Here is a 26539-nt window from a genome sequence, read left to right on the forward strand (position 1 = left end):
AATGCTCGTTGCGTAGAGCGCTGCAGTTTGCCGCACACCTGACACGACGTGTTGCGCCTAACCTCTTTTGTCGGTTTTGTACAGCGCAGCACAGCTATTGTGGACGCTTCTTTTAATGCAAAATGAAGGCCTTGCTCGAATTGTGCAACATTCTCATCAATTCGCCGATTCTACACAGGTTAGCGCTGGCCATGTAGCAGTACGGATTGAGTTACTGCAGGAACATTTCGTATCTACGAGGGTAAGTCATTTACTATCCGCAAAGTACTTATAAAATTTTATTGTAATCAAACAGGAAATTTACAAAAACATCATTTTACGACAGTCTTGGTCTATCGTTGTACAAGCTTCCTGATGCCCTTTTAAAAGAAGGTTCTCGGTTGAGCTGCGAGCCAGGAATGCACGGCTTCTTACACTGCTCCGTCTGAGGCAAATCGACGGCCCCTTAATACCTGTTTGAGTGGACCAAACAAATGATAGAAGTGGCAAGATCGGGACTATATGGAGGATGGCCCAGTAATTCAAATTTGAGTTTCTGGAGCGTTTCAGCAGTGTGGACAGCAGTATGCTATCGGGCATTGGCGTGCAACAACACAACACATTTGACAGCATTCCTCGCAGTTTGATACGAATTGCAGGCTTTACCCTGGCAGTAAGCATCTCACTGTAACGTACACTGTTATTGTTGTGCCACTTTCGCCGTAATGTTCCAGTACTGGACCTCTTGCTTCCCAAAAAACCGTAAGCATCAGTCTTCCTGCAGACGGTTGGGTCTTGAACTTTTTCTTGCATGGCGAATTTGGATGTTTCCATTCCATACTCTGCCGTTTATTCTCCGGCTCGTAATGATGGATCCATGTTTCGTCACCAGTAATGATTCTGTCTAAGAAGTTGTCCCCTTTGTTACCATAGCGATCCAAATGTTTTGTTTCTTTTTTTTTTTTTTTTTTCTAAGCACGTTTGTTTATGCAACTGTGTGAGTAGTTTTGGGACCCATCTTGCACAAACTTTATGAAACCCAAGTCTGTTGTGCATGATTTCGTAGGCAGAACCGTGACTAATTTTCAGACGATGTGCCACTTCGTCAATAGTTAATTGTCTGTTAAGAGAATCATTTCACGTGAACGCTCAATTGGTTTCTTCATTTATAGCGGTAGACGGACGTTCGGCTCCATCATTGTGCGTAACACTTGTGCGAGCATTTGGGAATTTTTCAATCCATTCGTAGACACTCCACTGTGGCAAAACACTGTTCCCGTACTGTAACGAAAGTCTTCGATGAATTTCGGCCCCTGATACGCCTTCCGACCGCGAAAAACGGATCACTGGACTTTGCTCTTCTTTGGTGCAAATAGACAGCAGAGCAACCACGATTAACAGCACAATATCGATAACGAAACTAACCTAGCAGCTTGAAAATTGCAAAGATATAACAACAAATAAACAAAGAATGAGTTATCAACGTAAAACGACAGTATTACCAAAATAAACAAAAATATAACTAAATTGTGGATCATAATTAACTCATCCTCCTACAATAACGTGATTACTATTCTCTGTGCAGTGACATTGTTTAATTAAACTTGTGATTATTGCCGGTATTCTAACAGTTGCGATGTTATCTAAGAAGAGTCAATGCGAAGAAGAAAACAGACTGTTTAATAAAGAGTGGAAGGAGAAATTTCTTTTTGTATAGAGGAATGGCAAAACAATGAACCTTTTATGTCAAATGCCATTGTCACAGTTCAAGGTCAGAAATCTCAAGAGCCATCGTGAAAGTAACCACAGTGGTTCCAGGAAGGAGTTTCCTCTCAGTTCTCAGTTAAGGGAAGCTTAATTATCATTAAAGGAAATATTTCAGTGGCAGAGCAAGGTCATGACCATGGTTACCAGGGAAGCAGATTTAACAAGCGAAGCCGGCCTCGTCTTGGCTTTAAATATTGCAAAATCAAAGAAATCTTACACAGATCTGGAGTTTCTAGAAATCAATTCTGCACGAATTGTTTCTATTTTAGACCCCAAAAGTAAGAAACTATAAAAACTGGTTGACCAAATACCCGCTTCTAGACATATAATACAGAGACAAGTTTCTGCTATTAGTGATGATATTGTAAGAAACTTGCAAAAAAAAAGTGACTGCCTAGCAATGAGTCTGGCTTTGGACGAGTACAGATATCCAAAATAAACCGTAACATGCAGTATTTGTATCAAGTGAAATGGAGGTTGTGGAAGAGCTCTTTAGAGCTTGCTACATCGAAGGATACTGCTTGAGGTTGTGTCATTAAGGGTGCTCGGGATGGTGTTTTAGGTGAAGTGTCTGCTGGGAATTTTGTCAACTGATGATGCATCATCTATGACAGATAAAAAACAAGGCCTTTCTGCATGTTATGCAGGTGCCGCTAAAAATTGTGAGCTAATTGAAGAAACTAACAATGACGACCTTCCTGATTATGTGTCTCGGTATTGCGTTAGTGAGATGGCTATTAGCAGTTACTGGATCGAGTCACGGGATCCAATCAAGGAATTTCTCTAGAAAAAGGAAAATCTTTCCCTCAGTGTGTTGGCCTTTCTTACTGACGTCGTACAGCATTTGCAAACATTAAACGCATCATTATAAGGAAGTGATAAACTTATTTCTGATTTAGCGCAGTCTGTGTTCAGTTTTCATAACAAATTAAGACTCTTTCGGAAGGACCTTGAGACTTAAATATTTGCTCCTTTCACACGCTTGAAAAAAATTACACAAGGCCTTCCTTTAGTTCAGTGCAAATACAAGAATATGTAAGTAGAACGCTGCCCTTGCTGAAGAAAGAAATGTCAAGTTCAGTGGTGTGAGGGCGCTTAAACCTTCACCTCCAGTTTCGGAAAATCCTTTCCTTGTTGATGCTGTGGAAGGTGGCTGTCCCGTTTCACTGCCAATTATTAACTATTCAGTAGCTGTACAGATAGAGAAAGTGTATGAGGATAATGAAAGTGTAATGCAGTATGTAAAGGGGGACGAAAATCTAATAGTCATGGGCGACTGGAATGCAGTTGTAAGGGAAGGAGTAGAAGAAAAGGTTACAGGAGAATATGGGCTTGGGACAAGGAATGAAAGAGGAGAAAGACTAATTGAGTTCTGTAACAAGTTTCAGCTAGTAATAGCGAATACCCTGTTCAAGAATCACAAGAGGAGGAGGTATACTTGGAAAAGGCCGGGAGATACGGGAAGATCTCAATTAGATTACATCATGGTCAGACAGAGATTCCGAAATCAGATACTGGATTGTAAGGCGTACCCAGGAGCAGATATAGACTCAGATCACAATATAGTGGTGGTGGTGGTTAGTGTTTTACGTCCCGTCGACAACGAGGTCATTAGAGACGGAGCGCAAGCTCGGGTTAGGGAAGGATTGGGAAGGAAATCGGCCGTGCCCTTTCAAAGGAACCATCCCGGCATTTGCCTGAAACGATTTAGGGAAATCGCGGAAAACCTAAATCAGGATGGCTGGAGACGGGATTGAACCGTCGTCCTCCCGAATGCGAGTCCAGTGTGCTAAACACTGCGCCACCTCGCTCGGTCGGATCACAATATAGTAGTGATGAAGAGTAGGCTGAAGTTCAAGACATTAGTCAGGAAGAATCAATACGCTAAGAAGTGGGATACGGAAGTTCTAAGGAATGACGAGATACGTTTGAAGTTCTCTAACGCTATAGGTACAGCAATAAGGAATAGCGCAGTAGGCAACACAGTTGAAGAGGAATGGACGTCTCTAAAAAGGGCCATCACAGAAGTTGGGAAGGAAAACATAGGTACAAAGAAGGTAGCTGCGAAGAAACCATGGGTGACAGAAGAAATACTTCAGTTGATTGATGAAAGGAGGAAGTACAAACATGTTCCGGGAAAATCAGGAATACAGAAATACAAGTCGCTGAGGAATGAAATAAATAGGAAGTGCAGGGAAGCTAAGACGAAATGGCTGCAGGAAAAATGTGAAGACATCGAAAAAGATATGATTGTCGGAAGGACAGACTCAGCATACAGTAAAGTCAAAACAACCTTTGGTGACATTAAAAGCAACGGTGGTAACATTAAGAGTGCAACGGGAATTCCACTGTTAAATGCAGAGGAGAGAGCAGATAGGTGGAAAGAATACACTGAAAGCCTCTATGAGGGTGAAGATTTGTCTGATGTGATAGAAGAAGAAACAGGAGTCGATTTAGAAGAGATAGGGGATCCAGTATTAGAATCGGAATTTAAAAGAGCTTTGGAGGACTTACGGTCAAATAAGGCAGAAGGGATAGATAACATTCCATCAGTATTTCTAAAATCATTAGGGGAAGTGGCAACAAAACGACTATTCACGTTGGTGTGTAGAATATATGAGTCTGGCGACATACCATCTGACTTTCGGAAAAACATCATCCACACAATTCCGAAGACGGCAAGAGCTGACAAGTGCGAGAATTATCGCACAATCAGCTTAACAGCTCATGCATCGAAGCTGCTTACAAGAATAATACACAGAAGAATGGAAAAGAAAATTGAGAATGCGCTTGGTGATGATCAGTTTGGCTTTAGGAAAAGTAAAGGCACGAGAGAGGCAATTCTGACGTTACGGCTAATAATGGAAGCAAGGCTAAAGAAAAATCAAGACACGTTCATAGGATTTGTCGACCTGAAAAAAGCGTTCGACAATATAAAATGGTGCAAGCTGTTCAAGATTCTGAAAAAAGTAGGGGTAAGCTATAGGGAGAGACGGGTCATATACAATATGTACAACAACCAAGAGGGAATAATAAGAGTGGACGATCAAGAACGAAGTGCTCGTATTAAGAAGGGAGTAAGACAAGGCTGTAGCCTTTCGCCCCTACTCTTCAATCTGTACATCGAGGAAGCAATGATGGAAATAAAAGAAAGGTTCAGGAGTGGAATTAAAGGTGAAAGGATATCAATGATACGATTCGCTGATGACATTGCTATCCTGAGTGAAAGTGAAGAAGAATTAAATTATCTGCTGAACGGAATGAGCAGTCTAATGAGTACACAGTATGGCTTGAGAGTAAATCGGAGAAAGACGAAGGTAATGAAAGTAGTAGAAATGAGAACAGCGAGAAGCTTAACATCAGGATTGATGGTCACGAAGTCAATGAAGTTAAGGAATTCTGCTACCTAGGCAGTAAAATAACCAATGACGGACGGAGCAAGGAGGACATCAAAAGCAGACTCGCTATGGCAAAAAAGGCATTTCTGGCCAAGAGAAGTCTACTAATATCAAATACCGGCCTTAATTTGAGGAAGAAATTGCTGAGGATGTACGTCTGAAGTACAGCATTGTATGGTAGTGAAACGTGGACTGTGGGAAAACCGGAACAGAAGAGAATCGAAGCATTTGAGATGTGGTGCTATAGACGAATGTTGAAAATTAGGTGGACAGATAAGGTAAGGAATGAGGAGGTTCTACGCAGAATCGGAGAGGAAAGGAATATGTGGAAAACACTGATAAGGAGAAGGGACAGGATGATAGGACATCTGCTAAGACATGAGGGGATGACTTCCATGGTACTAGAGGGAGCTGTAGAGGGCAAAAACTGTAGAGGAAGACAGAGATTGGAATACGTCAAGCAAATAATTGAAGACATAGGTTGCAAGTGCTACTCTGAGATAAAGAGGTTAGCACAGGAAAGGAATTCGTGGCGGGCCGCATCAAACCAGTCAGTAGACTGATGACCAAAAAAGAAAAAGCTGTACAGTTGGCGCTTCTGGAAGTTCAAGAGGACGAATGGTCTGGCACGTAGTGGTCGTTCAACTGCTGAATTTTGGAGAAGATTCTACACAAAAAAAAAGAAAAAAAAAAGTCAACTAACAAGAGAGTGTGACAAGAGATTGATATCTATATTTGGTTCCTCTTATATGTGCGAATCACTGAACTCAACACTCACGTTTATCAAATCTAAACAGGGATCTGTTCTATCTGGTGAACATTTAAGTGAACTTGTTCACCAATCGTTAGATATATCACAGCAAAAGTAAACACTCGAGAAAGCACTTCACAGATGAAACTTTCAGTTTCATGTTGTGTAGTGAAACAGTTCAATAAAGTTATTTTTAAAACAGTGTTTCTTCACTGTCCTAAATTATTAGTCCCTAAAATAGGCTACTCGCTTCGAAACAGCAACGTAAGTTCGCGGCTCCCAAAGGTAACATAAGTGGTTATCTCTGTACAGAGTTTAATGTCCGTCGACAACGAGGTAATTAAAGATGAATCACAAGCACGAACTGGGTAGGAAATTCCCTTTCCCATCCCAGAAGCTAAATCTGGGTCTCCAGACGGGGTTCTGAACTGTTGTGCTCCCAGTCGCGAGTCTAGTGTACTAATCACTACCCTCCCTCTCTCGACAGCGATCAGAAAGTAAAAGTCTGTGTGCTGCCAACAAACGGGAATTTATATTGCATACGTTGACTTTTTATGACCATCTACCTCACCTAAACAGCAGTTCACCTAAATTCCGGTGTAATTGGAACTGAACTGATTTTAAAACTGGACACATACCGGTACTCAACAACAACGTACGACTCAAACGATACATGTTAATGCTAACAAAGTCTGTTTCTGATTTTGTTTTACCAAGATTACCTAGATAAAAATTCTCTCAGCTTCCGTATCGGAGTGTGGTGGTGTTAACACTGAAAGTGTTTATGAGACCTCCGTAAAAAGATTTTCGCCTACTGTATTACTGCTCAGAAAAACGAAAACATGAGCTTCAACAACGGCAATAAAGCTGCTCTTGCTCCACAGTACCGTTGATTTTTAAAGTCGGCAGCATTTTAACAAAGTCTACAACATTTTTTTAGCTCGAAACTTGCTTGACCTTCTGCCACAGTGCTGCCAAGTTAGCCATTTTATGGCCAGCTCTAGCCTTTTGAAGAGGCAACTAGCCACTGCTTTTGAGACAAGCGACTGCTGGCATTCATGGTCATTTTGGAGATATGATCCAACCATTTCTATTATTCGCCAGCTCCACATTTTATTTGTACTTTTTAACATTCCTTTTCCTCCGTGACAACAGATAGCAAGCATGGGGTGTGGTTAATACTGGATATCCCTGCACGCCCGTGCCAATACAATGACCTCATAATATACGCAGTTCTATCTCCTGTATTCTCTGACAGCTAACTTTGTGTTCCTGCCTGTATAAAGCTGAACGCCAGAGATATCAGCTATATATCTAAGAGCCTCCAATAATGTAGCAGCACTTTTCTGGAAACACAATAAAGTTACAACTGTGATGTGCAGAGTTTCTTGTTTTTAACGTACGTGAGCAGCGAGTGTTAGACGAATATAGTGTACTTTCTAATTGTGACAGTTAATTATCACATCATGCTGAAACCATAATACATGGTGTCCCAAAATAATGTACACACTCTTTGAAACAGAATATCTCTTTAATTAAAAGAGACAGAAATACAATTTTTATGGGTAATAATTGAGAAGGCGGTGAAAAACATAAAAACGCTTTCTTTTGTTTCATGATTGTCAGCAAAACATGGCGTTATCGTTTGAACAACGGAAATGGGTGCTAATGTGTTACTACACTCCTGGAAATGGAAAAAAGAACTCATTGACACCGGTGTGTCAGACCCACCATACTTGCTCCGGACACTGCGAGAGGGCTGTACAAGCAATGATCACACGCACGGCACAGCGGACACAACAGGAACCGCGGTGTTGGCCGTCGAATGGCGCTAGCTGCACAGCATTTGTGCACCGCCGCCGTCAGTGTCAGCCAGTTTGCCGTGGCATACGGAGCTCCATCGCAGTCTTTAACACTGTTAGCATGCCGCGACAGCGTGGACGTGAACCGTATGGGCAGTTGACGGACTTTGAGCGAGGGCGTATAGTGGGCATGCGGGAGGCCGGGTGGACGTACCGCCGAATTGCTCAACACGTGGGCCGTGAGGTCTCCGCAGTACATCGAAGTTGTCGCCAGTGGTCGGTGGAAGGTGCACGTGCCCGTCGACCTGGGACCGGACCGCAGAGACGCACGGATGCACGCCAAGACCGTAGGATCCTACGCAGTGCCGTAGGGGACCGCACCGCCACTTCCCAGCAAATTAGGGACACTGTTGCTCCTGGGGTATCGGCGAGGACCATTCGCAACCGTCTCCATGAAGCTGGACTACGGTCCCGCACACCGTTAGGCCGTCTTCCGCTCACGCCCCAACATCGTGCAGCCCGCCTCCAGTGGTATCGCGACAGGCGTGAATGGAGGGACGAATGGAGACGTGTCGTCTTCAGCGATGAGAGTCGCTTCTGCCTTGGTGCCAATGATGGTCGTATGCGTGTTTGGCGCCGTGCAGGTGAGCGCCACAATCAGGACTGCATACGACCGAGGCACACAGGGCCAACACCCGGCACCATGGTGTGGGGAGCGATCTCCTACACTGGCCGTACACCTCTGGTGATCGTCAAGGGGACACTGAATAGTACACGGTACATCCAAACCCATCGTTCTACCATTCCTAGACCGGCAAGGGAACTTGCTGTTCCAACAGGACAATGCGCGTCCGCATGTATCCCGTGCCACCCAACGTGCTCTAGAAGGTGTAAGTCAACTACCCTGGCCAGCAAGATCTCCGGATCTGTCCCCCATTGAGCATGTTTGGGACTGGATGAAGCGTCGTCTCACGCGGTCTGCACGTCCAGCAAGAACGCTGGTCCAACTGAGGCGCCAGGTGGAAATGGCATGGCAAGCCGTTCCATAGGACTACATCCAGCATCTCTACGATCTTCTCCATGGGAGAATAACAGCCTGCATTGCTGCGAAAGGTGGATATACACTGTACTAGTGCCGACATTGTGCATGCTCTGTTGCCTGTGTCTATGTGCCTGTGGTTCTGTCAGTGTGATCATGTGATGTATCTGACCCCAGGAATGTGTCAATAAAGATTCCCCTTCCTGGGACAATGAATTCACGGTGTTCTTATTTCAATTTCCAGGAGTGTAGAAAACAGAATGTGAGTGAGGTACGCCGCGACGTTGGAGAGTTGAATTTAGAACACCACCAACAACAAGAGTAACAATTACAGCAATCAGAGATAAGTTTGAAGTCGATGCACGATATGAAGAAGGGACATAGCGGACGAAAGAGAAGTTCACCAAAAATGAGTCTTGGTGAAGTAATCCAGACTTACACACGATCTCCAAAGAAATCTGTGAGGCAATGCTCTCGTGAGATTGGGATCTGCAGAAGCAGTGTTCATAGAATTTTGCGGTCTCAGAATTTTAAGCCTTACATTCCAAGACTTCTCCATTCTCTTAACGAGGATGATCCTAATAGGCGAAGCGAATTTTGTGAGTGGTTCATTAACAGATGTGAAGAAGAGCACTGTTTCCAAGATCGAATTCTTTTGTCAGGTGAAGCGACGTTTAAACCTGATGGAACAACTAACCGCCATAATTGCGTGTACTGGGCCAGGAAGAATCAATACGTAACCGAGCAAAGGCATGTTAATCTAACAGGAGTAAAAGTTTGGTGTGGTGTGTCTTCTAGTGGGTTAATCGGGCCGTACTTCTTTAACAACACTGTCACGGGCGACTCGTACTTGAAAATGTTGGAAATGATAACTCCTGGTCTTAGCGTTGTGTTTGGAAATGAAGATTATTACTTTCAACAGGATGGGGCGCCATCTCACTTTCACTTGGATGTGAGGGCATTTCTCAATCAATATTTCCTGCCAGACGGATAGGACGAAGAGAGAGTGCAGAGTATCCCGCTCGATCTCAGATTTAGCTCCTCTACACTTCTTTCGGTGGGGTACTGGTCTTAGAGAGCAAATTGATCAAGCCTTTGACGCTATTTCGTTAGAAACAAAAAATTTGGCTTATCGTTCAGTCGTAAGCCGTTGTCGACAGTGTATTGCGATGGACGGACAGCAGTTTGAACATTTACCACCTTAAGTCGAACCATGAGGCACCTAACACCACTAAAATTGTAAATTTTTTTGTTTATTTCTTTTACAAAATAATATTCAGTCACTCACTCCACGGACAAAATGTCGTTTTTCCAAAACCACTAAAATTGTATTTTTAATCCCTTTCGTTAAAGAGATGTTAAGTTTCAAAGAGTGTATACATTATTTTGGGCCACCCTGTATATAAAACTAAAAAAAGGAGTGGGAGAATATGTTGGACTTTACGATTTAAAACATCATTTAAGTTCTAAAAAACTCATTTCTGCCTCTGTTTGTACTGTGCCCTCGTTCTTCCAGTATGGATAAGCATTTTAAATTTATTCGTGAGAGTAAAATGTTGTCGAGAGGAAGGATATATCACATCTCCAAAATGAAAAGAAACATGCAATCAGAAAAATATGTAATACAGTATAGGCATTCTTTAAACTTCTCTTATGGCATGAAATGATTTTAGTTTCAGACCCAGCAGTTGTCGGTGGAAATCGGCGAGCTTAGTGACATATTGTTCTGTTGTTAACCATTCATCCAAAAAGTTAGTTTTGCATCTTAAAAATTACCACAGTCGAACTCCGTTAGTTACAAATACTGAAATGAGAACACGGTAGCCTGCTTGTGGCATGCCATTGATGTGTCACCGAACTAATCACTCCCAATTAATTTACAGGCCAAGAGTTCAACAAAATATTGTCCATTTGTACAGGAACGAAGGGCTACGTACTATGCTCCCAAAATAATGGGAAAATGGTTTAAATTCCACTATTCTTTAATGTGAAGTACAAGCTACAGGTATGATACATCCTTCTAGTACCTAGGATCCAAGAACAAAAAGAGCTAAGGGGCATCAGTATCCTTTCTTTCAGGAGTGCTAGTTCTGCAAGGTTCGCAGGAGAGCTTCTGTAAATTTTGGAAGGTAGGAGACGAGGTACTGGCAGAAGTAAAGCTTTGAGGCCGGGGCTTGAGTCGTGCTTGGGTAGCTCAGTTGGTAGAGCACTTGCCCGCGAAAGGCAAAGGTCCTGAGTTCGAGTGTCGGTCTGGGACACAGTTTTAATCTGCCAGGGAGTTTCATATCAGCGCACACTCCGCTGCAGAGTGAAAATCCCATTCTACGAAGATAAAGTTGATTTCCTGAGACGTAATCTTATCTTTGATCTTCCCTCAGTATCTAAATGTCCTTTTGCCAGAGTGCCCACTTGAAATAAAGTGCATGTTGTATTAGTGGCAAAAGTCAAACTAAGAAACTTTTGAAAGAGATGATAAAATCACGGGTAGCAAAAAGGCTGAAGCTACATTAGAATTATACTTCACACACAAACTAAGGTGGCATTTGGCACGGTGGCTGATAAAAGCGACTGTAAATGGGAAATGCCTCTGCAGTCTGCAACGCGCCGAATGTCGACTTGGTTTTCGCCTGTAGTACACTGCAACACATTCCGCAATAATGAGCACTGAGCATCCGTCGCAATTACACAGTGCGGTAACACAGTTTCACTGAGTGACAGTAAAACAGTCGATCTTGGTCTACCTGGGACAAATTGTAAGGGAATAATTGTGAATAAAATCGCCTCACACTTCGCTGATCTGTTAGTGGGAGATACAGGCGAACAGAAATTCAATCTTATTAAAGAGAATCGACTGACACTTCAGTTGCGGTGCGACTGTATAGCACACAACTGAACTAAATAACGCCACATTTTTGGGTACTGCTGGGCTTGATGCTGCGTCTATACTTTTAGGAATGTAACAGCTTTTGCTGAATTTGAAACTTGGTCCTAAAAAAATCCTGCGGCTCGCAACAGACAACGACATCGTGCTATACGGTCTCAAGAATGTGTTATATGCCCAGATGAAAAATTAATTTGCAAACGTTTCTATTGTTTTCATGTGATGCATCTGTCATTAAATACAGCAAGCACATTCTCATGCTACGGAAGAAACACTGCCTACAAACTATGAAATTCTAATTCGTGCATCACATAAATAGTTCTCACGTTTCTTCTGAGTCCGGTTAAGAATATAGGCATATATACAGCACAATTAATCGTCAATACGGTGAACGCCTATCCATGAAACATTTCAGAAAATTATAATACTCGCAGGAGTTCCACTGAACCTGCTGTTAGTAAAATTTTCGAACAGTATGCAGATGATGCTTGATTTGTGGGGCTCTCAACTGTGCGGTCATCGGCGCGCTTAGAAAGTCCCAATTTATACACAGTCCAATTTTTACACAGTCCAATGTAGCCATTGTCACGAATGATGATGATGATGACGATGAAATGATCAGGACAACAGAAATAGCCAGTCCCCGGCCAGAGAAAAACTCCAACACGGCCTGGACTCGAACCCGGGACACCGTGATCCAGAGGCAGCAACACAAGCCACTAGAACACGAGCTGTGGGCAGAACAGTATGCAGAAGTAAAACTAAAGTTTGAATTAGTCCACCGTAAGGCACATTGCCTTGCTGCAGAAAAATGGCTCTGAGCACTATGGGTTAACTTAAGAGGCCATTAGTCCCCTAGAACTTAAAACTACTTAAACCTAACTAACCTAATGAAATCAAATACATCCGTGCCTGAGACAGGATTCGAATCTGCGACCGTAGCGTTCGCGCGGTTCCAGACTGTAGCGCCTAGAACCGCTCGGCCACTTCGGCCGGCCTTACTGCAGATCTTTTGTACAATATTTACAATGATACAGCCAATAAGGTTTATCTATGCTACATTAACAATATTGTGAATGAACTACGAAATACAATAAAATGCGAGAGTTCGAGTCCCACCAAGTTGTTAGATAGCTGGTCAACTTAGTTTGGTCCATAAGCGGCAGAATATTAAATTCATAAGCGCAGAATATTAAATTCCACTACTAAAACTGATCCATTAAGAGCAGCATTGAGAATTACACTGAACCATCCCCATATTTCGGCTACACTCGCGAAAATGAACTACAACTCTCCAATGTGTCTGCGTATGCAAAGAAAACTTTACGAGACACACGAGTGAATTTCACAAAAAAGCGGTGTCAGGATTTTAAAAATCAACTTTTACGTAATTCTGAAGTATTCCACCACATGTCGTTGCTAAACATCAAAGAAACAGTGAAACACCCTGTAACTGTTTGGTGTTAAGTATGGGTTTTGGGCAAAAGACTGACAAAATTGAAAACCATTATTTACATAAAATGGTTAAATCAGACATACACTTCTGAATTCCGGCAAGAAGTTAGTCAGTGCAGTAATACAGGAGGCGAAAATCTTTTTACGGAGGTCTCATTCACACTTTCAGTGTTAACACCACCACACTCTAATACGGAAGTTGACTTAATTTTTAGCTAGGTAAACTTGGTGAAAAAAATCAGAAACAGACTTAATACGGATACACTCTCTGCTATTCTGAGTGTAAAGTATGAACTGAGACGCCGCCATAGGGGTTTTTCGTGCTAGTCCCTGAGGAAATACTAAAGCTTGTTGGTACATGTGCTGTATACGCATGAGAGACAAGGGAAATCTGCAGCATCAGCAAAGGAAATGAGGCAGAGGACGATAATGAGGATCGTTTTCATTTTTGGTAGGAGAGTGTTTTTTCTTCGTTTTTGATTTTTTATGCATTAAACAAACAAATTAAAATTTAACATGTTCTGCCGATTCAGCTGTAAGGAGACGGAGAGGACAACGTATTGTTGTCTTTAGTATGCTTACATTATCAGCTCTATAAGAGCTACAAACTATCGCAATCGATAATTGATGCAAATCACACAGGGTGATTCTACTGAAAAACATCGCTCTACGATTTCACGGTTCACAATTGGTTCACGCAGACAATACGACGCTAATACTGAGTAAACGGCGATTCCTGAAGCAGAGGCCACAATTTCAGTTTGTTGAACCACCTGTAATCGTTGTATATGCTATTGATGCTGGCACAGGTTGAATAATGTAGATAACGCTATCTGTTAAAGATCCCAATGCATGCTAGAATTCAGTAAAATGAAGGAGGCTGATAACAATAAAACCACGCGAATTTAGAAACAATAGGAGTCGAAATATATGGTCTTCTTCGACATGCTTCATGGATTCTTAACTTAATAATTTCGTTTTGTAAAGACATTTTTGAACAGCTTTTAAAGAGTCAGTACTAATAATGCTTGTGTATGTGAGGTGTATGTATGGCCAGGCAATCACAATTATTTTGTGTTTTGCTAGGTCTAGAAACAATGTGTAAACTCCGATTTTCGTTTTGACATTACCCCAGATAAACTTTAGTTACCAAATAATTACTAAAGCATATACAAAACTTGTTGAGCAACAACCTTTAAAGTACCTCTTTTACTTTCTTTTTTATCCACATTATACGTTGTTTCCTAAATGCTTACCAATAATGTAAATACAAAATAGAATACCGATTTCAGTAATTTTTGGACTTACCTCGGTCGGTTCCGACACAGGGTGTGCATTTAATGAAATGCATAAAGAGAGAAACGCCAAGAAATAAACAAGTTTCATGGTCGACCGATTTACTGATGCAGCTGCACACCTTCACAACCTGCTTCCGCCTCACTCGTGACAAGTAACGACACAAACAAGGCTCTGCTCGTTTTAAAATGTGCGACGAAGGGGAGGGGGGAACGGTTTGACAATCGTAGTCGGCTATTGGCTGTACTGTACCCCCACTTCCCAACACCTCATACCTAGATGGCGCTGAGTGTATATGGCGTACTTGATAATTGTGTGTATAAAAGGAAGTGTGAGATTACATCGAAGAAAGCCTGCAGAGCTCGTACCAACTGTGCAGCAGCAGGAAAGAACACAAACAAGGAGACGACAATATTCAAAAGTCTAGAAACAACGAAGTTAAAACCATACATGTAGTCACTCTCCCATCAATTACATCAAGTTAGCAAACTCACTCGGCAGTGGATATTTTTCATTAATGTGAAGAATAATTTCTTACATATCTCCGTGCGAACTGTCAATAATAATTTCGTGTTCTCTATCTTTAGATTAGCGATACATTGATGGTCTGGAAAATATTCATAGATTTCACCCTCAAGATCTATTCATATTTCTTCTTTTTTTCGAATGAGATATTACTCTTATTTTACCAGTATCTGTTAACTGCGATGTTAAAGCCCTTAACATGTCAATGTTTTTTTCCAAATTATGTTCGAAATAATATTTTTTTTCATTAATGAAGGACGTCCTATAATGAATTACATTACTTACACACATTTAAGGCTGAAAATGATGAGTCACAAATTTTTGACGATCACCATTAATAAAATCTTGAGTATAGTTGTGCACTGGACTTTGACTACAATATCCTGAAACTAGAAGTCATTTTTTTAGTTTATGTATAGCTATGTAGTCTAACCGCTTATTTGACAATGGTTTCCTGTAATATTAATCTTCGAGTAACCGGCGGAAGCATAGTAGATATATTTATCTCAAAAATGTTCAAATGCATGTGAAATCTTATGGGACTTACCTGCTAAGGACATCAGTCCCTAAGCTTACACACTAATTAACCTAAATTATCCTAAAGGCAAACACACACGCCCATGCCCGAGGGAGGTCTCGAACCTCCGCCGGGACCAGCCGCACAGTCCATGACTGCAGCGCCTCAGACCGCTCGGCTAATCCCACGGGGCTATATTTACCTAGTACCACTGACGAACTGTTGTCACTTTCATCCTCTAGTGAAGTAACATCACATTCATCTTCACTTACTCGGCTGGTAAATTCAATGCCAATCTCAGGATCACTACAGCCATCCTTTTTCGAAAGCACTGCCCAAACAATAATACAGGACAGAGGCTGAAGGCACCCGTTTTGTTATCGAATATCCAAAGCTGCACACACTACAGTTGATATATAGTGTCAACCAACTCAATCAAAATACGATATCCAGGCTAAATATAGCACTGGACGTTGTCTAGTCTGAAAACTTATATCTACCAGTGCTAAAATGGATATAAGAGAGGTTTTATTTTTACAACGGTCTGTTCTTAAGTTGCCTGAGTGTACTCAGGATTTTAAGTTTCTGTCAAAATATTAAAAACGAGATAATGCGGGCTTTTATGTTAAGGGTTTAACCATTTATGCAACTTCCGTGTGAAATAAACAAGTCAGTAAGAAATTTCTGTTGCTCATCTTTGTGTTAAAATGTGTGTGAAATCTTATGGAACTTAACTGCTAAGGTCATCAGTCCCTAAGCTTACTCGCTACTTAACCTAAATTACCCTAAGGACAAACACACACACCCATGCCTGAGGGAGAAGCGCTGTGGGGTGTGGCTGGCACTTGGGTGGGAGACCATCCCTGCTGCCATGCACTGTTGCCATTTTTCAGGGTGCACTCAGCCTCGTGATGCCATTTGAGGAGCTACTCGACCGAATAGTAGCGGCTCCGGTCAACGAAAACCATGATAACGACTGGGAGAGCGGTGTGCTGACCACGCACATCTCCTACGTGCATCCTCACCTGAGGATGACACGGCGGTCGGACGGTCCCGCTGGGCCACTTGTGGTCTGAAGACGGAGTGAGGCTTGAAAAATACTAACTGATAGCAAAGACTACTGCAAAAGACTATCGTAAAAATTTTCAATATGTTATATTTTTCGCTGTCAGTGGTCATTATGAGTGTAAACTAACTCTTTATATAATAGAGTGGTAGGCTCCGTTTGTGATCAATTGAACAACGAAGAAATTGACCATCTTCTCTGAATAACTCGTGAGAATGCTGACAGGTAACGCTGAATACTACTGATATCTTGACATGTAACCATCCCTGCCCTTTAAGGCATTTTCCAATTCGTGCTCTGAAAATGGCAGAGGTTTACTTGTCGAAATAGCGGAGTTTTTGACTAATTTATCCGACCACATTCTCGCGGGTAATTAGAGCATACAGCAGACAAGGTAAAGCTTAATTCTCCTTGTGCATTATGTTGAACATTATAGTCTGCACACTTCATAGGATACAAATTCCTAATGAATAAAGGCTAGGAAGTTTTCATTTACTATGTATGCAACTGATATGTTGAAAAACACTATTTTGAAACCATGAGTCTTTAAAACCAGGAAATATTATTACTTTACTGTGTTCCAAAGTCTGCATCACAATACGATTGTCACTGCTATCTGAGTCCACGCCCAAATCATCTGATTGTAAATTTAGGATGATAAGCTCAATGCTTACAACCAGCTTCACTTCCCTGTCAAAGCCGTCTTTCTGAATTTTTCTGTGTGTCGCATACAGTGTGCGTATTCTTAATGGAGAATGTTGTATTCACTCTCTGTTATTTTGAATGTTTTGTTCTTTTCCCCCATATAATCTTTAACCATATAGTCTTTAACCAGTGTCCACATTAATTATATCGGGTTATACTGACAGCGATATGCGGATATCCGCAAAATTGTGTGACCACATTCATATGCAACAAAACCAAATTTTAAATTTTGTCAGCGTGACTTGTATAAATTAAGGAACTGCAGAAGTTCAGCACGAGTCAGGCTTATTCCGTGCAGAACATTCTTATTTTTAAGCCAGAGCACAATGTCCGAATTCCTAGTGTTTTTACTTAGTACTTTCTCTGTAACAACTGAATGATTATTGGCTCCGTAATTACAATGACCGAATTCGAAGCGCGGTAAGAACTATTCAGTGAACGAGTTCTTGAAACTGACAACGTTCATTTCCGAATGGAGTCATTGCAGTTTTTCTTACACTTACTTGCAAGCTTACTTTCAGGAACAAAACCAAAAAGACGGGCCAGCATGGAGAATAATTATTCAACAACATTTGATTATGGGAACTTTAAAAATTGCCAGTTCCAACACTCGTTTTCCAGAGCGTATTCATTGAATGATTCTTATTCCATAAAGGTAATACATTGTTGAACTACCTCCTTCCCTTGTATCGTGCATTTCATAAGGGATGTGGTTCTTACTGCAGCTGTGTCACCTCTTTCTATTAAAAACTCTCTTCTTAATGTATTTGAAGCCAATGTGTTATTAAATTCTTTGCACAGACGAAGCACTAACTTTGAAGCCACTTTTCTCAAGCATAATTGCAACAAGCTTTTGTGATGTCGGGTATTCACTGTTTGCATCATTCCAAACACGGGAGTGTTTTAAAATATCCATTTGTGTTAGAGCTCTCTTGTGATTTAGATGCTTTCCAAGTGACACTAAACCAAATTGTACTGAGGTTTCTACAGCTATTATACTTATTATTCTCTGTATAGTTATCTCACTGTCAGATGCTTCTGTAGTTTATTCTTGGGTCTTCAAACTGTCTAAAATAGGAGTCCCGCTTTCAGATTAGCATTTGGAAAAGTTAGAAACGCGGTAAAAAAAAATAAGCCTTCCCACCTCCTTATGAAGCATTTCACGCTTGCTGTCGTCACATGACATACTTATTTGGAAACAGTTACGGATACACATTCACAGCTATGCTGCTAACATCGACATCTGAATAAATAATTCGGTCGCTCAATGAATGAAACTGCATTGTCGCAAAATATCGCAACGGCGCAGCATGCGTGAGAGAGATACTCCCCCCGAGTACTAGACTGCTCATTGTCGCCCACCAATCGTCATCTATTGTTTCGAAGTTGTTGCTTGCATTAGCTTATTTGTTATTTCTTTAATGCCTAATTATTAAATGTTTATCCATTCTGCTCGTAGCGGTCAACAAATCGTGCGTAATTTTCAAGCAGTCTGTACTCAGGGCCGGTTTTTCGTGCGCCACCTTATATTATTTCACTAAGATCAGCCACATAATGCTACAGTTGGCTAAACGAGAGGTTTTGCAGTAGAGATGGGCAAAGTCGTTCATCTTTGGGAACTAGTTCACTGGCGGTCTCTCATTTTTGGGAATCGTTCTTTTTACTCGTTCACCGTTCATTGTGCTTGGTAGGCCTATATAGTTCTTATGAAAAACTGAAAATTAGTAGCATAGGTGACTGAAGATGGAAGGCACCAACAGGGGGCACTTGCCTCCCCCCTGAAGTTTTTATTCATAACAGGATTTTCACACACTTGTAATTTTCGTGATACTGCAAAACATCTCGTTTAGCCAATTGTAGCGTTATGTGGCTGATCGCTGTGAAATAATAGAAGGTGACGCACGAAAAGCCGGTCACGAGTACAGACCGCTAGCCAATTACGCACGATTTGTTGACCGCTACGAGGAGAATAGATAAAATATATAAATTAGGCACTGAAGAAATAAAAATTAAGCTATTGCAAACAACTTCGAAACAATAGATGACGACTGGTAAGCGACAGTTAGCAGTCTAGTACTGGGGGCCGATTTTTCGAGCTTTGCAAAATGTGACACCATACACTCGATTACGGAGCGTGGGCTTCATTCGGTTGTAAGTCGGTCTGCCTTCCATAACAATGAACATGCTGTTTCACCTTGGATCAAAAAGAGACGGAAAATGGACACTCGTGTGTGCCGTGCCGATGTCATTTGAATGTCTAATAATCTTGCCTTTTTACAAATATTTCTTCTGCTGTTTATCGAAATAGTGAGTAAGCTGGCCCGAAAAGATGTATGTATTACATACCACGTAATTTTTATGTAATTATAAAATACATTTTTGTTACCTGTCATGGACGCTGAATAGAATACGAAAAGAACCAGAAGTTCAGATTTCAAAAAAGGTTTGAAACAGATCTAGAATGGGCGTGCGAAGCGAACGTAACGAACAACTCGATACTGAACTGACTATAAGCAGTCGGCAGTGGAACTGCGACGAGTGGCAAAGGACGAGACCGGCCGAGCGAGACCGAGACTGGGGCAGACGGGAACAGGACCGAGGCTGGAGCCAGACCGGCCGACGTGCCGTTCGTGAACGAGACCGACCGTATCCCGTTCCCGGGAACTATAAGTAGAAAGCCGCGACCGAAGTGAACTATGAAAGACCGTTCCTTACAATTAGTGCCTCGCTCGTTCCGTTCATCTTGGTGAACCGTTCCTTTGCACCCGTTAGTTTGAGAACGACCCATCTCTACTCGGGTCCGATTTTTCGTGAGCCCCCTGTACCACTGAAATAATATTGTAGGAATTAGCAATGAAATAAATACCCCTAGCTGCATACAGGCGTTGATATAAGTCAATGGGGACAGTTGAAAATGTGTGCCCCGACCGGGACTCGAATCCAGGATCTCCTGCTTACATGGCAGACGCTCTATCCATTTTTATTTTTGTTTTGTTTTAAAAAAATCTCATTTTGATCGCTTTCGTTCGTTCCATCTCCTCGTAAGACACCCATTTCAGTTCGTCGTTGATCGATTAACTCAGTCTTTTTTATTAGAGAGGATCCATTCGAGCCACCGAGGATAGTGCCACTGCAGGGACTTATCTCTGGCACGTTTCCCGTGAGACTCACATTCACAACTTCTCCCGCACTATATTCATAGTGCCCCTGCCCATTATACTCATTACTCGCGGCTTTCCCACTGATTCCCGGAAGAGTTCAGGCACTGTTTGTCTATTCGCACAAAGGAAGTTGGTCAAATAGCGGGTGAACCTCAACACTATAAATATGTGGTTTTGTAGGAGTTGCCGTATTCTATTTACAAAACGTGAGACCAGAAACTCTGTTATGGAGAGCGGGCTTCATTCGGCTGTAAGTTGGGGTCTGCTTTCCATAATAATGAACGTGCTGTTTTACCTTGCATTAAAAAAAGACGGAAAATAGCCACTTGCGTGTGGCGTGCCAACTTTCTTTGCATTTGTAATACCGAAAAAACTTGTCTTTATATAGCGATGTCTTTTGCTGTTTATCCAAATAATGAAACATATGCCCTTTTATTACCTGAAAAGATGTATGTATTACATATCACATAATTTTTATGTAATTTACATAATTATAAAGTACATTTTTATTACCGGTCGTGGACTCTGTATAGAATACGAAAAGAAACAGAAGTCCAGAGTTCGAAAAAGGTTTGAAACAGAATAACTGGATACTGAACTAATTAAGAGCAGTCGGCAGTGGAACTGTGACGAGCGACCACGCGAAGAATGACGAGTCCGGCTGAGGGAGACCGAGACCGAGACAGACGGGAACGGGACCGAGGCTGAAACGAGCTAATGTAAAACATATAAATGTATTAGTTTATGAGATGTGTAGTAAACGTATCCAAATGCCAGTTTATCAATAATTATTTAATGTTTTGTATTTTCATGTTTATTTACAGTGTATTAAAGACTCTGCCATACGCAAAACAGAGAATTTCAAAGGGATTCAAATAGTTAAAATTGCACCCACCTGTAATTAAGATGTCAGATTGAATGCATCACGGTGTTAGTGTCCCGTGGTTGTCACTATGTTCGTTACAGGTTAAAAGTCTTTGATTGTCTTTGTCAACGGTGTTATTAAGTTTCATGCCAATTGTCTAAATTTGATAGATGTTCAGACGATGATTCATGCTTTAATATCTTCCGCTTTATTTTCCACCACTGCCAGAAGCCAGAAATAAGATTATCCCTCGACCGAGCGCGTGGCGTTCTCTGTATGCATGTAATGAACAGCTGTGTTTATGTTACCAAGATTACATTGAAGATTTATTAAGAGCATCACAGTTAAACCTTAGTTTAATTACACAACAAAATAAAATTACATTATAGTAACTAAATCATTTTAATAAAACAATAATAAAATGAATTTTCATTGTATCACTGTGTTGCCATGCGCAAGTATTGGCCACTCTAATGACCCACTGCCAGCCGCTTATTTGATCATTAATTGTCTCTTAGATAACTGCCTCACTGTGGGATTGTGCTGCTATCTTGAAATCGGGGCCATTTTCTTACGCAGATGGTCTTTTTTTATCATTTAGCTCACCCTTTATTTCTATTACTGCTGCCTACTTGGACATATGCAATACAACTTATCACTCTGTTAGCTGAAGCAGTAATGAAGGAGCGACCGAGTTATTCATTTAGATGTTGATGTTAGCAGTATACCTTTAATGTACATCCGTAAATGTTAAAATGCCATGTTCAAATAAATATGCCATTTGGCGAATAGGTTTATTTACCGCATTTCTAATTTTCTTAAATGTGAATCTGAAAATGGGGCTCCTATTTTTGACAGAGCGGCTAGCAGTCGTAAAACAACAGTGGTATTTTACAAAACATTTATTTTGTGCCTGACGAACTTAATATACAGGCTTGGCCTCTCGAGGGTTATATTTGTTACTATTTTGGCTCTCAGAGGCAAATAATAGTAGGTAGCAAAAACAGAACTGTTCCTTTGTTTATGGTGAGTGTAGCATGAGTTTATAGTTCATGTCATGTTGGAAGGCCTACTAATTTTCAGCCCTTCTGCGCACCGCCCCTCCATTAAATATGTTAGCCGCCAGTTTTTGACAGTTAGCCATATTAGCTGCCAATAGGAATCATTCTCTCTCCGAGCGGCTAGCCGCGAGTTACAAGTACGAGACGGGTCGTTCACGAACTAACGGGTCCAAAGGAATGGTTCACCAAGACGAACGGAATGAGCGAGTAACTAATTCTAAGGAACGATCTTTCATAGTTCACTTATGTCGCGGCTTCCTACTTATAGTTCCTGGGAATGGGAAGTGGTAGCTCTCGTTCCCGAAACGAAACATTGGCCAGTCTCGTTTCAGCCTCGGTCCCGTTCCCGTCTGTCTCGGACACGGTCTCTCTCAGCCGAACTCGTCCTTCTTTGCGTGGTCACTCGTCGCAGTTCCACTGCTGACTGCTCTTAATTAGTTCAGATCCAGTTGTTCTGTTTCACACCTTTTTTGCACTCTGGACTTCTGGTTCTTTTCGTATTCTATACAGAGTCCACGACCGGTAATTAAAATGTACTTTATAATTATGTAAATTATATAAAAATTATGTGATATGTAATACATACATCTTTTCAGGTAATAAAAGGGCATATGTTTCATTATTTGGATAAACAGCAAAAGGCATCGCTATAAAAAGACAAGTTTTTTCGGTATTACACATACAAAGATAGTTGGCACGCCACACGCAAGTGGCCATTTTCCGTCTTTTTTTTTTTTTATCCGAGGTACAACAGCATGTTCATTATTATGGAAGGAAGACTGAAAGTTTACCGTCTTACCTCCTTGCCTAGGGACGCCAGATGAAAGTTGATATCGTCAAGCCCTGAATCAAAATTGCGCAAAAGATAACTGGGGAGAGGAGTTGAGAGAGCGCTACCTAGAGAGCGTGTCCTTTCTGTACGATACTAGGCAAGGGGCTGGAGGGCTCACACACTGATGTGTGGGTCCCTGCATTCTACAGCTTTTGTTTTAAATAAATCCCTTTAACTTGACTTCTTTGTGATTTTTAAGGTACGTTAAAGATTGATGACAGTTGATTTCCAATTTATTTTAAACATTATCACTCGACTTTGCAGCGATAGCAGCAATTGTTTCAATTTACAGATATTACAATTTTACAACTTATAGCTCAGGTATATTATATACTAATCTGCACACACATTTCTATGGGTAAGACGGAATTGCATTGGCCAAATGTATACCGCCAAAGTCTCCAAATATTTTACATAGGAGATTCACTATGTGAGGAGGATAACGGGCAAACTGGGACCAAGATACTTTAACACAGGGGGTGAAATTTCCGGAATTAAACGAGCACATTCATTACCTTACACAATCTGAAGCTGGAAATAAAAGAATTAGTACAAATATTCAAAGACCTCTCTTCCATGCGTGAACATTTGAGACAGACGCACTGAGGGCACGTCTGCTCACTTACCCGTCTTCTGTAACCCTCCAAGAATATGGCGGGCACCCGGAGGTCTTCCAGGGTCTCGGTGGAGGGGGCGGTCGAACGACTTGGCCGTGACCAACCTCTCCACCCCAAATCTTGTGACACTGGAACGTCTTTGACTTTTACCTGCCTGTGCTGCCTCTCTGATCCCCTACCCAGGAGTAAGGTTGGCATTACTATACTACAGAACTACTTCCCAACTAAGATTTGGCCACGCTTTACGAAAAGGTGTGAGGAGGATTAGGAACGTTCATTTGCAGATTCACATCCACGTACAAGAAATGCATAATACACGACACATATAAATACGTATTATGAAGCGTGAGACATTTCTTTCCACCCGTCGACATGGGTTCTGTTGCACCCGCGGCCGGCCGCGTCGTGTAATAAAATTGGCTCTGGAGCCGCCTCTGTTTCTCTTTCCCGGTGCGAGCGAGCAGCGAAACCTGCTGCTTATAGAGCGGAAACTACTGTACCGTTTCAAGACCAACTTACAGCCGAATGAAGCCCGCTCTGCATAATAGAGTTTTTGGTGTCACATTTTGTAAAGAGAACATGATAACTCCTACAAAACCATCTTCATATAACTTTTTGGATCATAAAAAACTATTTCACCTGTTTCTGGTGAACAGTCTCCTTCTAGTGGAGGTAAATCATGACAACCACCTGCTGTTCCTTCCTCATCTAAAGACTTATGTGTGGAACATTCGAACTCTTCATAGCTGTTTTCTGAAACTGGTGGGGCTATATGATGGGAAGTTGATGGTTGTGGTTGGTTGTCATCATTTGTATGTGGATGTGCTTCCGAAACATCAGATTCAAAATCGGCATTACCCTCATTTTGGTCTGTTACGTGTGTCCACCTCCTTGTTGGGCTTTAGCCGATTTTTCAAGTCTCCTGAAAGGAGAACTGCAGTTCTTTCCTTTTCTTTTGTTAGTTTTTTAAATGCACTTCCAGATAGTTTTTTAGGTCCCATCTCTTTGTTGTATGAAAGTTAATGTTTTAACCTGGAATGTAATATAAATGAAAATAAAATTAACCTATACACATAATAATAACAATAACATATGAATAATTTATAATGGGCCACACACAAAAGAACCCTCTGGGCTCAAGTACCATCAATTGGCTCAAGTACTCTCCCAAGGTCAGGCCGAATCTAGACGAGATAATCAGACTTGTCATGTCAAAACTTGCCTTGATTTCCGCTACTTTTAATTGGCGCCACTTAAACCCACATGCCAAATTTCAGCTGCTGAGACACAGTGGAAGTAACCTAAAAGAAATCACGAAAGCATTTATTTAGTGTGTTGGCGCTTACAAGGAAAGGCCTGCACAGATATCTGCGCAAACGTGTGTGCATGCAAAAGATCGCCGCAAATCAGATATTAGATTGTAGAGGGTACCCAGGAGCCGATATAGACTCAGATCACAATTTAGTAATGGTGAAGAGCAGGCGTAAGTTTAAGAGAACCGTCCGGAAGAACCAGTCGGGAATTAAATGGGATACCAAAGCTCTGAGGAATGATGAGACGCATTTGAAGATCGCGAAGGCTGTGGATACTGCGGCCGTGAATACCAGAGCAGGAAGTTCAAGTGAAGAAGAGTGGACATCTCTAAAAACAGCAATCACAGATGTTGGGATGATAAACATAGGAACAAGGAAGGTAAATACGAAGAAGCCATGGTTAACGGAGGAAATACTTCATCTGAACGATGAAAGAAGGAAGTATAAAAATGTTCAGGGGAATTCAGAAATACAAGTCACTTACGAATGAAATAAATAGGAAATGCAGGGAAGCTAAGGCAAAATGGCTGCAGGAAAAATGTGAAGAAATTGAAAATGAAATGATCGTCGGTAAGACTGATTCAGCATACAGAAAAGTGAAAACAACATTCGGAGAAATTAACAAGGCAGTAAACTCAGCTGGTCTGTCAGACCAAGGAGAAATCTTTACATAAATACAATGTCTGAAAATTTGCTAAAAGAAGCCACCTTATCGGCACATATAAAAGATAACAATAAGAGTCGTCTGATGGTAATTAAAAATCGATGTAATCTGTAAGGGTCTGAAAGAACAGCTACGTGTTTGACGTTTGCGCGTCCTGTTTCCAGTCGCGTGCACTACCGGGTTAAAAGCGACGGTGGTAACATCAAGAGTGAACTGGGAATTCCACTGCTGAGCGCAAAGGAGGGGGCGGATAGATGGGCAGAATACATTCAAGGACTCTATTAGGGGGAAGACGTGTCAGATGGCGTGCTAGAAGCAGAGACGAGTGTTGACATGGAAGACATAGGGGATCCAGTATTAGATGCAGAATTTAAGAGGGCTTTGGAGGACTTGAAATCAAATAAGGCTGAGGGGATAGGTAATATTCCAGCGGAATTTCTGAAGTCATTGGGAGAAGTAGCAACCAAACGAGTGTTCAACTAGGTGAGTAGAATCTACGAGACTGGCGACGTACCATCAGACTTTCGGAAAAATATTATGCACACAATTCCCAAGATAGCAAAGGCAGATAGATGTGAGAACTACCGGACAATCAGATTAACATCTCATGCATCGAAGACACTGACGAGAATAATATATATAAGAATGGAAAAGAAAATTGAGGATCTGTTAGGTGACGATCAGTTTGGCTTTAAGGAAGGTAAAGGCACCAGAGAGGCACTCACGACACTGCGACTGATAATGGATACAAGACTGAAGAAAAATCGAGACACTTTCATAGGATTTGTCGACCTAGAAAAAGCGTTCCACAATGTAAAATGGTGCAAGATGTTCGAAATTCTGAA

General features: G+C 41.5%; 1 protein-coding gene across 1 annotated transcript in view; it reads right to left on the reverse strand.

Annotated features, from left to right (window-relative positions):
* The window catches only part of LOC126267479 (cystatin-C-like), a 52966-nt gene extending 38448 nt beyond the window's left edge, over window positions 1-14518 (reverse strand). Inside the window, exon 1 of the mRNA XM_049972763.1 lies at window positions 14381-14518. Within this exon, the coding sequence (XP_049828720.1) occupies window positions 14381-14458 (78 nt within the window). The 5' untranslated portion in view covers window positions 14459-14518. The remainder of the gene's footprint in view (window positions 1-14380) is intronic.
* Between the last annotated feature and the right edge of the window lie 12021 nt (window positions 14519-26539).

The sequence above is a fragment of the Schistocerca gregaria genome, chromosome 4, assembly GCF_023897955.1.
Source record: "Schistocerca gregaria isolate iqSchGreg1 chromosome 4, iqSchGreg1.2, whole genome shotgun sequence".
Lineage (NCBI taxonomy): Eukaryota > Metazoa > Arthropoda > Insecta > Orthoptera > Acrididae > Schistocerca > Schistocerca gregaria.